The sequence below is a fragment of the Lolium rigidum genome, chromosome 7, assembly GCF_022539505.1.
Source record: "Lolium rigidum isolate FL_2022 chromosome 7, APGP_CSIRO_Lrig_0.1, whole genome shotgun sequence".
NCBI classification, from domain to species: Eukaryota; Viridiplantae; Streptophyta; class Magnoliopsida; order Poales; family Poaceae; genus Lolium; species Lolium rigidum.
Genome location: NC_061514.1, coordinates 197,096,931 through 197,112,213, shown reverse-complemented (window position 1 = coordinate 197,112,213; position 15,283 = coordinate 197,096,931). Strand labels below are relative to the sequence as shown.

Below are 15,283 nucleotides of genomic sequence, written 5' to 3'. Positions count from 1 at the left end.
CAGAACATGGTACCCACACACATCGCCTACAGATGAGCACGACCCACAACCATCCGCCGACGATGACCAGCCTGCATATATGCAGATCTAGACGATTGTTGCACCCTGCAGCACTGCGCGCTGGCCGCATACAACACCATGGGAAACCCTCCTTCGAGCTGCTACACCACACCCGTGCAGACGCAGTCATCAACCTGAGTCGTAGAATTCCCGCGGTGACCCAAGGATAACAGGAACAAGGGAATGCATGGTCGATAAGAATATTGTTAGAAGAAGGTCTAAGCAATGGAGTCAACCAGGATGACAATTGATGTTTGGAATTTAGGAGGATATTTTTTTTTTGGTAATAAAGGATTTCATTCGCCAGATAAGGTTACAAGACGCTCATAGTTTGCAAGAAGGATACGGTGTTGCCCATGCCTCATAGTTTGCAAGAAGTGTTGTGATCCCCGAAATTTTGTGCCTATCCCGATCACAGTGTGCTTGTACAACAAGTTAGTAGGTTTCATACGCATGAAGCACGTGAGATGGACCTCCGTGCCAGTGAGAGGCAGAATGCATCACAGCTTTTGTGTAACAAGGGGCATGCCATAATTTGTTTAGTATTGGCAATATATAAATTTTGGCTTTAGATTTCCTGCATTCATGTCCTTCGTATTTTATAGTCTTATAATATAAAAAGTTCATTTTGGTCTTATGCGCTCCCGTTACTATAGGGTATAAACATGCAAGTGGCTTGAAAAATAACCGCACACTATATATCAACTTCTAAAAAAAACTACATGTTCCGTACCGGCTTAAAAGCCTATTACGTGCTTCGAGGAAAACCCTTAACCATTAATTTGTTCAATAAAATATGAAGTATATTTTATAAAAGTTATACCATTGAAAGCTTAGTTTGAATATGAATCCAATAGTATAAATTTTAAGGCATATATCTCATATTTTATTGACCAAATTAATGGTTAAAGTTTTTCACGAAACATGTAATAGGCTTATAAATCAGTATAGAGGAAGCATTCATAACATATAAATACATTTTCAGTCTTACAATGTACCGTACTAGTGAACAAAGAATACAAAGAAACAACTACACTCTTTAAATATGGGAAAGTACAACATAAAATGAAAGGAAAAAAATGGAAAAATGAAAGAGATAATAAATTTCCACTTAGTTAGCCTGCCTAAGTGGCCCATCCCCGGGTTGACGATTGCGTTACAGCATTAGGAAACGCAGTAATCTTTGGGTCCTATTTGCCTCCTTTGACGACGAATAACGTACCATCCATTTGTTGCTTTTTTTTTCTTAAGGAACCGTTATTGTTGTGGTCCTTTAACGCGCACTCTTATTTTGCAATTTTAAGTGTTTATAAATATAGTGGTCTATATTTATTTTTAAATTTAAGTTTATTAAAAAATTATATGCCTTGTGAAATACAAATATTCACACACAGCTTAAATTGTAATGTGTTATAACTATGTGTTTTTATAATAATAATTATTAAGTATAAATAAAAAAAGATGTCCATGGTATGTAAAAATGTTATTATCAAATTTAATGTTTCTAAAAAAATATAATAACCTAAGAAACTATATAGAAAAACATATATCTATGTGGAAAAGAGAAATCAGATGATAAAAAAAGGAGTGAAACAGAAAAAAGTCCCATGGATCCTCATTTGGGCCTGGCCCAAGAGGAAGCCTCTTTTATTCGGTTGCTAGTCTTACGAACTCATTTTCTAAAAAAAAAAAACTTAGGAACTCATTGCTTTATGTAGCTCCAATACGCTGGCATATTTGGTGCACATGAGCACCAATGCTTCCAGTTTTTAAAATATTTAATAATCGTGTATTTTGTTTTAAAAAATCGTTACATTTATTTTACGAATACATACACATGTTCTGAATACTTGTGTGAAGTTTTGGTAGAAATTGCATTGTGTTTTGATCTACATGACAAAAACAAATTTGTGGTACGTATAGAAGTAGATATTTGTCAGAAATTTATCTTTTTTGTATAGCTCAAAATAGACATATTTCTCTCTAAAATTCCTACCGTACCTTCAGAATATTTATATGTACGAGGTGGGTATTTAATATCAGTTTTTTTTAGAATCCACGAAATATAAGTTTTAAAAACCATGAGCGTTGGTGCTCATGTGTCAAACATACTTTCCGCAATACGCTTGAATCATTTCTGAAATGGGTTGTATTTGGCTGCCCGTTTACAAGACTATATTCTTTCCTTTATAAAATACAAAATTCTAATATTAAAATATTTCGAAACATAGTTTTAAAAAATTTAGGATTAAATGTTCTTCACAAGGTTGGAAAATTTATATGAGGGAAAAATGTTCAACTAATTGTTTGCGGGTCCAGAAAAAAATACTCATGCGAGAGAAAGTATGTTCACGCTTTACAAAATAATTACTCACGAGGTTCCAAAAAAAGTTCAGTTGTTACACAATAAAAAAACTCATGTATGATCATAAAAACAAATAATAAATGAGAAGAAGAAAAGTGGTAAAGGAAAAGGAGGGAACAATCAGGAAAAATAAAATACCAAAACATAAACTGTAAAAGAAAACAGAAATATAAAGAAAAAAAAGAAACCCCTTACCTGGGCTTAGTGACACAAATGGCGACAAGTAGGAAGCGTCAAAACCGAACACTCAAATCTCGCAGAAATTAAAGTTTACAGCCCATGGCAGTGTACGTTCCTAGCTTCGATGTCTTAGTCCACTTGCAAAGGCCCATCTCTGCCATTCTACCAAAGCACTGACCCACTTTATCCACTCGCAGGAAAAACAAGGAACAACTCCTGCCATAAACCCTAGCCGCTGGGCGCTGGGCGCTAGCTGGCCAGTGACCAGCTAGGGTCAACAGCATGCCACGAAGGGGCGACAGATTAAGAGAACTAGCGCAGGCGCCCTTCGTTCAGAAGACTACGCCAGGGTTTATCCATGGCTTCCTCCTCGAGGCGGGAGATCCTGCAGCTAGGAGGGAGAGCGACAGGAACTTCTCGTCTGGGTGGCGTTCCCAAAGCATTTGTGGGGATCTACCGACGTCAATCTCCAGGGAGTGCCTCGCGGAGGGAGGTGGCCGGAGAGAAGTGGAGACGACAGCTGTTACGTACTTTTGAGTGTTGAGTCAATGGGCAGTAGCTGCCTCGCCTTCGAGTATCTGCCCGTCGTAGCCTAGTTACTCAGTTGATATTCTGGTGCACTCCCGGGTGGTCGGAGGTAAGTAGACCGTACATCTTGATCGGGGGAGTGGCTAGGCTCACGTGTGGCCCGGTAGCTAGGCCGCCCGGAGCGGCAGGCGCGATTGGGATCGGCCGGGTGGCGAGGCTCACATTATTAGCGGCAGGAGGCTAGACTCAGTGGCGGCAGCGGGGCTTGGAATGGTGGAGAGGGTCGGCGGCGGGGGTGGGGCTTGGCATGGCGGCTAAGACTCTGCGGTTCCGTCGGCGGGCATGGCGGCGAGGCTCGGCACGGTGGCGAGTCGACTAGAGTTAGTGAATGAACCGGATCGGCATGGTGGAGATGCTCAGCGGCAGGCGGGCGGAGAGGCACGGTGGCGAGGCTCAGCAGCGGCGGCGGAGCGGCAGGGACGAGATCGACATGGTGGCGAGGCTCAGCGGCGGCGGCGGGGCAGCAGCGACAAGATCGACATGGTGGCGAGGCTCAGCCGCGGAGGAGAAGCAGGGACGAGATCGACATGATGGCGAGCCTCAGCAGAGACGGCGGAGAAGCAGGGACGAGATCAACACGATGGCGAGGCTCGGCGGCGGAGCAGCCGGGACGATTTCAACATGATGGCGAGCCGCGCAGCAGAGGCGGCGGAGAAGCAGGGACGGGTTCAACATGACGGCGAGGCGCAGCGGCGGCGGCGGCGGCGGCGGAGCAGCTCGGACGGGATCGGTCGACGTGATGACGAGGCTCAGCGTGATCGGCACGGTAGCTGTGGCGAGACTCGGCGGCTGGAAAGGGACTGGGGGCGGCTCGACAGTGGGCCGCAGCAGCCGGCGCGGGTAGAGGAGGATGACGCCGCCCTGGTGCATGTGTACGGCAACTCGCAGAAGTGCGTAACCAGTGTTAGATTCGTAGGTATCTAATAAGAGTAGAAATTGAAGAAGACGAATCTACACAATCAGAAGTAATTGCATGCAAACTGGTGAAGCATCTTAATTAAACTCGTCAATAATTAAACACTTGAGCATTAAGATCTGGGATGTTAAATCGGAGAGAAATATACTTTTTGTCTCAAAGAAAAAAAGCAAGATCTGGCCGGGGGATGCATGAGACATTGATGCATAGTTGAAAGAGTGGCAATCAAATGATGAGGACAAATTAAAGGAAGAGACGACGAGAAGTAGAACGGCTTACAGAAGAGCGAAGGCTAGTATGATGGTGGTGCAATTGCCGGCGATGGCAACGGCGACGAGGGCCATGGACGCCGGCGAGTTGCCCTTGAATCCAGCGAACGTGCGGGCGATGTCAATTGGCCTCGTGAGGTTGGCGCGGCCGGGATGATAGCTCGTTGAGGGCGGAGAGTTGGTGAAAGTTGAAGAGCTAGAGCGATTAAAAAGGTGATGCCAAGCTGGGAAACAAAAGACGAGAAAGTAGAGAGAGAGAGAGCATGGAGTGTGGAAACGCCAAGTGTTATCGTGAGTTCACGTGGCCCGTTTGTCGACTGAATTAGCCGCGGTCAACAGATACGTTCGTGCACATATTGCACTGCTCCATGATCAGGTGCCGAGCGCTGTACACACGCGTCACCTAGACGTGATGTAGGGTCGGCTCAGTCGTCGCCGGGCCGGCCGGTCACAAATCAGCTGGTGGTACGTTCAGAAAGTGCAAATAACTTGAGCTATAATTAAGTGGAAAACAAAACTTACTCTTTCACTCACTTACTTACAAGTACGTGTACAGAAAAGTTTGTTTCCTACAAAAAAAAAGTATAACCGCGAAGTTGCATTTTCTTTAAAACTCGCTGTGGTATTGAAAATCTCAATCAATTGAGTTAAGAAAGATCTTGATGGATTGGTGCGCGTTCTTGGTGCACGTTCACACCCACACTGCGCCGCGCACGCTAGACCACGACCGCGCTGGAGAGATGGGAGGCTGAGGCTGAGCCCAGGAGCGCCAGGATATATAAACAAAGCAACTCCTCCTCCATCGAGACAGCAACTCTCCCTCATGTCGCCGTCTCCGTTCAAGTCACTATATAAAGATGATCTCGCTCGTTTCTAGCTAACCCGCGCCGTCGCGGAAAAGGTAAAACAGCAGTCAAATATCTTCCACGACGATCGTTGATCGATGGTTCGAGAATCACGACCAGGCCAGTAGACGCTACGGCATCTCTAGCTCCCGCTGTTAGCTTTTTTCTTCTATTTGACGGGTAAAAGGGAAAGCTACACTGGACGCCGCAGACACCACCGGGATCCAGTAGAATCGTGGGGGGCTGGGAGACCGTCACCTGTGTATATAGCAGTAGCGCTCATTTGTTGATGTCTATTGCGGCATCGAAATGATGTGGTTTTCAAAGGGCAACCCCCTCCAAGGTTGTGGTGGCTCTCAAGATTTCGATGATGATGAGCTTTGGCGAGCTGCTGGGTTGTTTAGAGGCGTTCTTTGCAACAGTGAAAAAATGGAGATGTCGCGAGTAGTTAGGTAGTGTGTGCACTGCCTCTTTCTCGTGGTAGCGTGGAGCAGCGGTTTTTTTTTACGTTTGTACCATAAACATATTGTATTTTGGCATCTTGGCTTCTTCTTCCATGAAACCATGACATATCCTTGAAAAAAAAAATAGAAAGCTACTCCTTACCAGGGTAGTCTCAAGTCCCTTCCCTTCAGAAGAACCAACATATGGTTGGATGTTTAGGTGCGCACTGACACCACTAATTCACCAAAGTTTAAATTCTAGGTTTAACACTGGTGTCTCATAAAAATGGAATATTTTTTAAGTAGGAGCCCATGTTTCCCTTGATAACGAGACGTCTGTGGTGGCTTCATCAATCTAAATACCGACCGGACCATCAGTTTTATTAACCCATTCTCTTGGAGGTGTTTATAGAAGGTAGGGTGTGTGTATGTTCGCTGGGTAAGTATACATGTTTGTATTTGTGAACGTATATGTATATTATGTTTCGCAAAACAAATCCCTTCCCTTCACCTCTGACACCGATCGACCGCCATTCCCTAACAGACCTGTTTTGTCAACTGTTTGGATTTTTCTATCACGCAGGATCGACGATGGATAAATTAATGATGAGTAGTGACGGATGACGTCGATGCATCTCACGACAACGGCATTCTCTTTTGATGCGACTTGAAAAGGCCAAGCCTAGCTTTCACGACAGCAAACCAAACTTGCCTAGCTAGCTGATGATAGCTACGTTTTTCTTTGCGGCATCAAGATTTAGGGCTCTGTCACATGCTTCAACTGTTTTCACCAAATTCTCCTCAGAAAGAGGCTTCCCACTAGTTGTTGATGCTGTAACGGAGACAACCATTATAGCTTCAGAAGGTAAAAGCCGTTCCAGATCTACCAGGGTTAAATCCATCTCATTTCCAATCTTCTTAACAACAGGGGCATAATCAATCGGATGATGAACAAGGGATTCCAGCTCAGGAAACTTCAGCCTATACTTGTCACGTATGAAATTGAGGATTGTAATGAGCTCATTCTCAATATCTACTGATAAAGCATTGCAGTCAACAATAAGCTGGTACTCTGGATCCTCTAGAATGAATCCTTGATTAGATAAGTCTATGTTTTTCTCAAGTGCTCCTTCGACTTTTTTAGAGGAACCGCTGAGCGAGCACGAGGTAGGTGAGAGCGAGCGCGAGCGCAGGTAGTTTGCCACCCACGTCATCGCCGCCGAGGCGCCGCGCCGGCATCGCCTCTCCCCTCCGCCATGTACTCCACCGCCTCCCACCCACCGGGCTTCTCGCACCGCTGGGCTCCGGAGGGGAGCCCTGAGTCCGTCTCGTCGGCATCGCCGCAGAGACACGACCACGTCTCTGGGCTCGGCATCTCGTCGGCGTCGTCGGGCAGGAGTGTTGCGTCGCGGCCGGAGGAGAGGGAGCAGGACCTGCCGGAGGGGTGGGCGAGGGTTCAGGACCACCTGGTCTGGGAGCTGCCGAAGCCCTCGAAGGGGAAGCAGTGGACGCGCCGGATCGAGGCCAGGAATGAGGCTGGCACGTCTGGCTGGGGCGCGTCGGCGCCAGAGATGAGGGGGTTGCGCTTCCAGTGCTTCCTGCTGGGGGCACCGCAAGAAAGATTGCACCAACGCCGAGGTCTGCATGCGTTGCTGGCAGAAGGGGCATCCAGCCATGGATTGCAAGCGTCCGAGAAGCCCGTCGGAGGAGGAGGAGCTGCGGCACCTTGCGCTCGCCAAGATGGCCCGCCGCAGGTCGCCGAATAGGGAGCGGCATCGGAGACAGAGCGGGATGCGCATGAGGCCGCCATCACCTCCCCTACCACCACTACCACCACCACCCATGTCACCGCCCCCGCCACCGCCGCCCGCTGCTTCAAGATTGCCACACATGGAGGCGTGGCCGCCGCTTGCGGTGAAGCCGATCTGCGAGCCTGGTCGGGAGGTCGTCTTGGACGAGGTGGCCGGCCCGCCGCTGTTGTGCATGGTCCGGAGGACGGCAGCCATGTGCGACCTGGAGCAGAGGCTCCAGCTCGCCATGGTGGCCATTGTCGGAGGGAGACGGCCGGCCGTGTCTTGCGAGCAGGTGACGGTGACGCTGAGATGGTGTGGGGTGCCAGAGGGCACGGTTTCGGTGCATGCTTATGCTCCAGAGGATTTCTTGGTCGTCTTTGCGTCAAGTGAGTTGAGGAATCATGTTGTCGCGATGCCGCCTATGCTATTCGTCGGTGCGCCGCTCTCCTTCCGTCCTTGGAATCGTCAAGCACAGGCGGCTATGATGCCAATGAGGAGCAAGGTCTCGTTGGTGCTAGAAGGGATACCACCGCACGCCTGGGACACGACGGTGGTTGAGGATCTTCTCGGCAAAAGCTGTGCGGTGGACGCGGTGGCGCCAAAGACTAAGGCAAGGAGCGACATGTCCCTGTTCAAGTTGTCCGCTTGGACGTCGGACCTAGAGGCCATCCCGGTGGTGAGGCTGTTGGCGGTATCGGAGCCCGTTCCTGGTGGGGGAGCACGCCCTTCTCTGGCTAGGACGACGGCGACGGTTGTTCGTGGTGATGGACTGGCCACTGAGGAGATCAAAACCTTGCAGTACCGTGTACTCATCCATGTTGTGAGGATGGAGGAGGAAGTGCATGATGAGTTGGTGAAAGTGCATGGAGCCCCCATGTGTGGTTTTGGTAATTAATGACAATCCCTATGGACTAATTTTTGCATTGAGTTATATTTGTAGGAGTTGTCCATAGGCAATTCTTGAACCATATGTTGGCTTCAAGGTTGCAATAAGAAGAAATTGATGAAGGATATCAAGTGTCAAGTATGTCTTGAAGATGAAGATGAAGTGAGCCCTCAAGTTACTTCAAGACATCAACATGATGAAGAATGAAGAAATGATGTGCAAGTTCAAGATGAGCCATCTCGAAGAGATCCTTTGCTTGAGTCTTGCCATCCATATGGTGATCATGGATATGTGAAGATGCGCCGAAGAAGAAGCTCTCCCATGGTGGATTATGGGGGAGCAATCCACATGGTGGTCATGTTTATGTGAAGATGCGCCGAAGAAGGAGCTCTCCCATGGTGGTTTATGGGGGAGCAACCTACAAGACTTCGTCAAGCAAGCACAAGCAAGAAAGGTGTTCCATCTTGTTGAGGTCAAGATCGTCATCATCGAGCTCAAGTGGAATGCGCAAGTATAAGGTTTGCTCTTGATAGGGTTTCTTTCTCACCGGTCTCATAGTGTAGTTGGAGACCGGTTTATAGTTTAGTTGCCGTACTATCAAGAGGGCTCTCGAGTGAGTAACTCGATCGTATCCTTCGGAGAGCTCAAACCTTTGCATCCTTGCATCATCTTTCTTGGTTGTTATTTGTATCTTATCCATATGGTGTTTTAGAGCTTGTGCTTATTCTCATGACAAGTTCTAGTTCATCGAAAACGGATTCCGCATGAATCACTTGTTGCGTTTTCGATATTGGAGTTTATCTCGGTTTCTCGTATCGAGAGGTTTCACTCTAAAATACATATAAAAACCTACCCCACTTGTTCTTAAGCTTTTAACTCTTTGTGGGGTAGCTCTTGTCATCTTCTTTACAACAAAATTGGTTTCACCTAAATCCGAGTTTCCTAACTCAAGTTGTTGCATTTTCGAGGTTGGAGGTTTTACCGGCATGTCTTTTTTAGATAGGTCAAACCTTTCATCATTTATTTCTATCCTATCTTGATGGACTGTGATGGTTCCCTGCATGATCTTGTAGAGCTTGTTACTAGCTTCGAAACGAGCCCAAGATCATCAAAATCGAGTCCGGATGCAAAAGTTCTTGAAGTTTTCGTGAAGCAAGTTTTGGGCCGGAAGTTGGCCGGAAGTTCCGGTGGCCGGAACTTCCGCCCTACTTCCGGTGAACTTCCGGAAATGACGAATCTGCTCGCGAGAAAACATACCGTAAGCTTTCCGGGACGCCCTACTTCACCCGGAAGTTGGCCGGAACTTCCGGGGGCGGAAGTTCCGCCCCAAATGACCGGAAGTTCCGGTTTTGACGAGTTTTGTGCATAACGGGCAGATTTCTCTTGCCCTATTTAAGGGGGTCTTCTTCCCAAAGTTCCCCATCCGTTTGAGCTCGTTTTTGCCCCCATTGTTGACCTTCTTTGAGCTTGCTATCTCCCTCTCCCTCCCATGAATCTTGCATCTATTTGAGAGAAAGATAGAGGAGATCTAGATCTACATCTTCACCAATCAAATCCCTCTCTTTGTGAGGGGAATCCACTAGATCTAGATCTTGGAGAAATTTGGTGTTCCTCCTCCTATTTGTTCTTCCTCTCTTATTCCCCCAATAGCTTTTGTAGCTTTGTTGGAATTTGAGAGAGAAGTACTTGAGCATCTTTGTGGTGTTCTTGCCATTGCATTTGGTGCATCGGTTTGAGTTCTCCACGGTGATTCGTGGAAGTGAAAGCAAGAAAGTTGTTACTCTTGGGTTCTTGGAACCCTAGACGGATTTGAGGCCTTTGTGGCGATTTCTTGGGAGCCTCCAATTAAGTTGTGGATGCGTGCCCCAAGCTTTGTGTAAGGCCCGGTTTCCGCCTCGAAGGAAATCCCTTAGTGGAACCGTGACCTAGGCCTTTGTGGCGAGGGTCACCGGAGATTTAGGTGAGGCGCCTTCGTGGCGTTCGGTGTGTGGTGTGAGTACCGCATCTTGGGGTGAGGCCTTTGTGGCGTTGGTGTGCATCGAGCAACCACACCTCAAGGTGAGCCTCTTGTGGCGTTCGGGAGCACTAAGCAACCGCACTCTCTCCACCGGAGATTAGCACTCGCAAGAGTGTGAACTCCGGGATAAATCATCGTCTCCCGCGTGCCTCGGTTATCTCTATACCCGAGCTCTTTACTTATGCACTTTACCTTGTGATAGCCATCGTGCTTGAAGTTATATATATCTTGCTATCACATACTTGCTTGTATTGCTTAGCATAAGTTGTTGGTGCACATAGGTGAACTCTTGCTTAGAATAAGTTGTTGGTGCACATAGGTGAACCATAGTATATAGGCTTTGGTCTTGACAAAGTAAACGCTAGTTTTATTCCGCATTTGTTAAGCCCATCTCGTAAAAGTTTTAAATCGCCTATTCACCCCCCTCTAGGCGACATCCGTGTCCTTTCAATTGGTATCAGAGCAAGGTCTCTCATTCTTAGGCTTCACCACCTTGAGAGTAAAGATGTCGGTTAGGGGTTTAGTGCACAATAACTTGTTTATTTTTGATGGCACAAATTATGATCTATGGAAAATTTATGTGCTTAATATTTTACGGGGTATGTCCCCGGAGATGGAGCGATTTCTTGACATGGGTTTTTCTTCTCCTAAGGATCCTCAAAATTTATCTCTTGAGGAGGAGAAAAACTCTTGCCTCGATGCTCTTGCTTCTCATGTGTTTTCCATTGTTGTGAGCAATGTAGTTACTTCTTCAATCATGCCCTTTGGGAGCGCTCATGAATTATGGACAAAGCTTAAAGACAAATATGATGTGCCCAATATTATTGAGGATGATTGTATTGCTTCCACTTCCGGCCGTGATGAGTTCTCATCTTCATCCACTTCACCAAAGTGTGGTAAGACACAAGGTAATGATATGGTGAGTGGTGATGAAAATTGCAATTTTGATATTGAGCTTACTATTGATGATTCATCATCTCTATCTCATTGCAATGCTTCATCTTCGGACTTAAACACATCTAGCACTAGAAATGATTTACATGCTTGTGTTGATAGTCCTCGCATATCATGTGCAAGTTGCTTGAAAAAATCTAATGATGATATGCTTGCATTGTCTTGTGGCCATGATAAAAATGATTCTATTTCCTCTAGTTGTTGTGTGTCTAACAATGTAGAGGAAACCAAAGATTCTATTGGTCAAGACAAGATCTTGAAAGGAGCCTCAAGTAACTCCTCATCTTTATCTCACGGTCCTCATATATGCCTTATGGCCAAGGGTTCCACGGTACCTCCTACCATGGAACCTAATATGTCTCGTGGTGATAAGAATGAGGATGAATATGAAGAAGAGGAATGGGTTGTCTCTCTACGCGATAAAGGTGAGAGTGTATTCAAGGTTCTTTACAAAGATAAAATTGCTAGCTCTCACTTTTTTGAAATCTTGACTACCGCTATTGAGAGCCAAAAACTTATTTGGATGCATGAGAACACCATTGATAAAAGGGTGCTCTTGAACGAGAGTATGCCGATGATGTAGCATCATTAAAGAATGATCTTGAAGAAGAACAAGAGACCGTAGCCTCTCTTGAGGAGCAACTTCAAACGCTTGAGGTGTCTCAAAATGAAATATTTGCTAAACTCACTAAAGAAAGAGACCATGCTAAAGCTAAATTAAAATTGCTTAAAAATGAAAAGTTCAAAGTTGATGTTGGTCATGATAAACTTGTTAAGGATCTAGATGATCTAGACAAGGCCCACAAGGCCTTGGAGAGCGAACACTCTATCCTCACCAAGTCATATGAGCAACTACAAGCTTCATATTTAAAAGAGCATGCTATGTTACCCTCTCTTCTTGATATGTCTTGTGATGATGCTTGTGCTACTAACTCTACTTCTTGTGAAGCATCTATCTTGAAGGAGAATGTTGAGCTAAGGGCTCAACTTGATTTGCTAACTTGCAATTATGGGAAATTGGAAGAAAATCATGGAAAGCTTTCTAGCTCCCATGAGGATCTTCTAGCCTCTCATGATAGGCTAAAGTTAGCTCATGAGGCTATCATATCTAAGGCAACACCTTGTGAGCCTCATGTGGATACTAGCACTACTACTCAAGATGCTATATTGCCATGTGCTAGTCCTTGTAATTCATCCACTCATAGTATTGCTAAATCTTGTGATGAATTATCTTCCTTGCCTTGTTTCTCTAACAATGAAGGTTCTACTTCCTCTAGTACTTGTGTTGTTACTAACCATGTAGAGGAAATCAAAGAGCTCAAGGCCCAAGTCACTTCTTTGAAGAACGACTTGGTAAAGAGTCATGAAGGGAAATGCAAAATTGACAAGATGTTGAGTGTGCAACAATCCCCCAATGACAAGAGTGGACTTGGATTCAACTCCAACAACAAGAACAAGTCCAAGAGCAACAATATTAAGAAGGGCCAATTACAAGTCAAAGACCCGGCGAAGATTGTTTGCTTCAAGTGCAAAATTGAAGGGCATCATGTTAGATCTTGTCCTTTGAAGAAGAAGCAAAAAGGGAAGCGGCCTCAAGCTCAAACTCATATTCAACCTCAAGTTGAAGAAATGCCACTTCCCAAGAAGATACAAGCCAATGCTCCCATTGTGGAGAAATCTAGTGAGAAGAAGGAGAAGAAAAGAACTTGCTACATATGCCGTGAGAAGGGCCACATCTCCTCCTTTTGCACTATTGGTACCTCATCCAACTCTATCACCATTGATGATGTTTATTCTCTTCGTAAGGATGAGGGTGGCAATGTGTTTGCCAAATTTGTTGGTGCTCAAAGTGGTGTCAAGAAAAGAACCATTTGGGTTGCCAAGCCTATTGTGACTAACCTCTTAGGACCCAACTTAGTTGGGGACCAACAATCCAAAACTTGATAAATAGGTGCTTGTTGGAGGGCATTGGAGACTTGGCTACATCATGAAGAATTAAGGGATCTTCATCATTTATATTATCTCAAGCCAAGTCTTTTGGTTATCTTGCTTCTATCATATATTCAATGTTCCTCCTTGCGGTAACATGTTCTCAACTCATTTATATTGAAAGTTACTCGCCCCTTTGCATATGTTAGTTTTGTTAATAACATGTGTTTGTATATGTTGTGCTTCCTACTTGTTTTTGCTTGAGAAATCAATTCTATGCATGTTGGGTTGCACACCATGTATTTGTGTTTGTGTTGGAGCCTCTTTGCATCTTGTTGTATCTTATATGGCTCTTATGAGCGATTAATGGACTATCCCATTTTGGGGAGTGACATTCCTTTGGGAATTTCATGATCCTAAACAATGTGTGTACATGAGGAATATCACTTAGAATTGATATTGCGAGATTATCTAGACTCTATGTGGTATGTCATCTTCATGAGAAATTCAAATTCTAATGTCCATTAATATATCTACTTGGATCTTATTTACCTCTTGTGAAAATAAATTCCTTATCACATTATGGGGGGGTAATAAGCTTTGTGCATATTACAAGCCTAGAAAATGTGAACTTTTGAGGTTGTGTCACATAGAATTGATATTGTAAATTATCTCTCTCCTATGTGGCATGTTTGCTCAAACAAGCTCCAATTTGCTTAAATGTCTTCATTGCTAATATCTTTGTGGATCTTATTTGTGAAAGTTTTTCTTGGCATGGTTTTTCATAACGTGTCCCTCAATACATTTTTTGGAAAACCATGTGCTTCAAGTCATACTATTAATTGCTTTGCATGTTGGTATGAATACTATTAATTGCTTTGCATGTTGGTATGAATACTATTAATTGCTTTGCATGTTGGTATGACTAAATGAAGCAATCAAGAAACTATCTTTGCATGATGGCTAACTCTTATCTTTTACCATATGCTTTGTTCGTTGTAAATATGATCTTATGTATACTTACAAACTACCACCGGGAAATATTTCCTAATACCTCTTGTCCAAGGACAATTGGTAATCTATTATGAGGTAGATTTTTATTGATCATATTTACATTGGCTCTTGTGTTCAAATTGCCTTATTTATTGCCATGAATTTGTTTTGCTTTGACTCTCATGTGTCTTCCTTGCATCTTATGGATCTAATTTGTCTATTCAAACTTTCTTAGCATTTTAGTAGATATAGATAGTGTGATGATCCTAGTTTTTGTGCATTTTGTATTCATATGAAAAATCCTAGATAATGCACTAATCTTGGGGGAGCTCTTCTATATTTGTTAGAATGCTTAACATCTCTTGATCATTCTCGAAAATTTGGTTTTGGGAGACATAAAATTTTCTTTTTTGTACTTTGTACCATCATAAAAATTGTCGAGGGTTTGGTTTATTTGTTGGAACCTTGCTCTCTTGGGAGTTGGTTATCTCATTCCTTTGTTCTTAGGCTTAATTAGCTTCTTATAATGAGATAAGTCTTTGGAGTCAATCTTGTGTTGATTTGATTCTTTGATATAATTTGGGCACCCATTGTCTCTTGATTTATTTGGTGTTTTGTCCAAATTGTATCTTCTTTTGGTCCTTGAAAGTATTGTGCATGCATATTTAATATATGTATATCTTATGGCATGTGTCACTTTCATTGATCCAATATATAGGGTAAACTCCATCAAATCCTAATTTGTCTAAGATGTGCATGAAATTCAATTTCATATCTATATGCACATAGAATTGTGGAGTTTGTCCTATATGTTGTAGTGTGTCTAACTACTTCGGACCCAATTAGTTTGGGGACCATTTTGTACTTACCTTTGTGCTAGGTACAATGGATATGCATTGGATGCTTGTCTCACTCTTGGAAAGAAGTGGTGACTCAATGGTAACTTGAGGCAAGCTAGGATGGTCAACGAACACATATCTACTATATCCACACCAATGCTATCTTGGTAACAAGTATCTTCTCATGCATACTTTTCTTGTATCCA

The 15,283-nt window shown here is 44.4% G+C and overlaps 1 protein-coding gene across 1 annotated transcript; it reads right to left on the bottom strand.

The window, feature by feature from the left end:
• Positions 1-4,384: 4,384 nt before the first annotated feature.
• LOC124672432 (U4/U6 small nuclear ribonucleoprotein Prp31 homolog) lies at positions 4,385-6,880 on the bottom strand. The gene is made up of 3 exons (XM_047208656.1): positions 6,401-6,880; positions 5,830-5,852; positions 4,385-4,574 (listed from the first exon to the last, which is right to left on the bottom strand). Exons 1-3 carry the CDS (start codon positions 6,878-6,880, stop codon positions 4,385-4,387), a joined length of 693 nt encoding a protein of 230 aa, XP_047064612.1.
• Between the last annotated feature and the right edge of the window lie 8,403 nt (positions 6,881-15,283).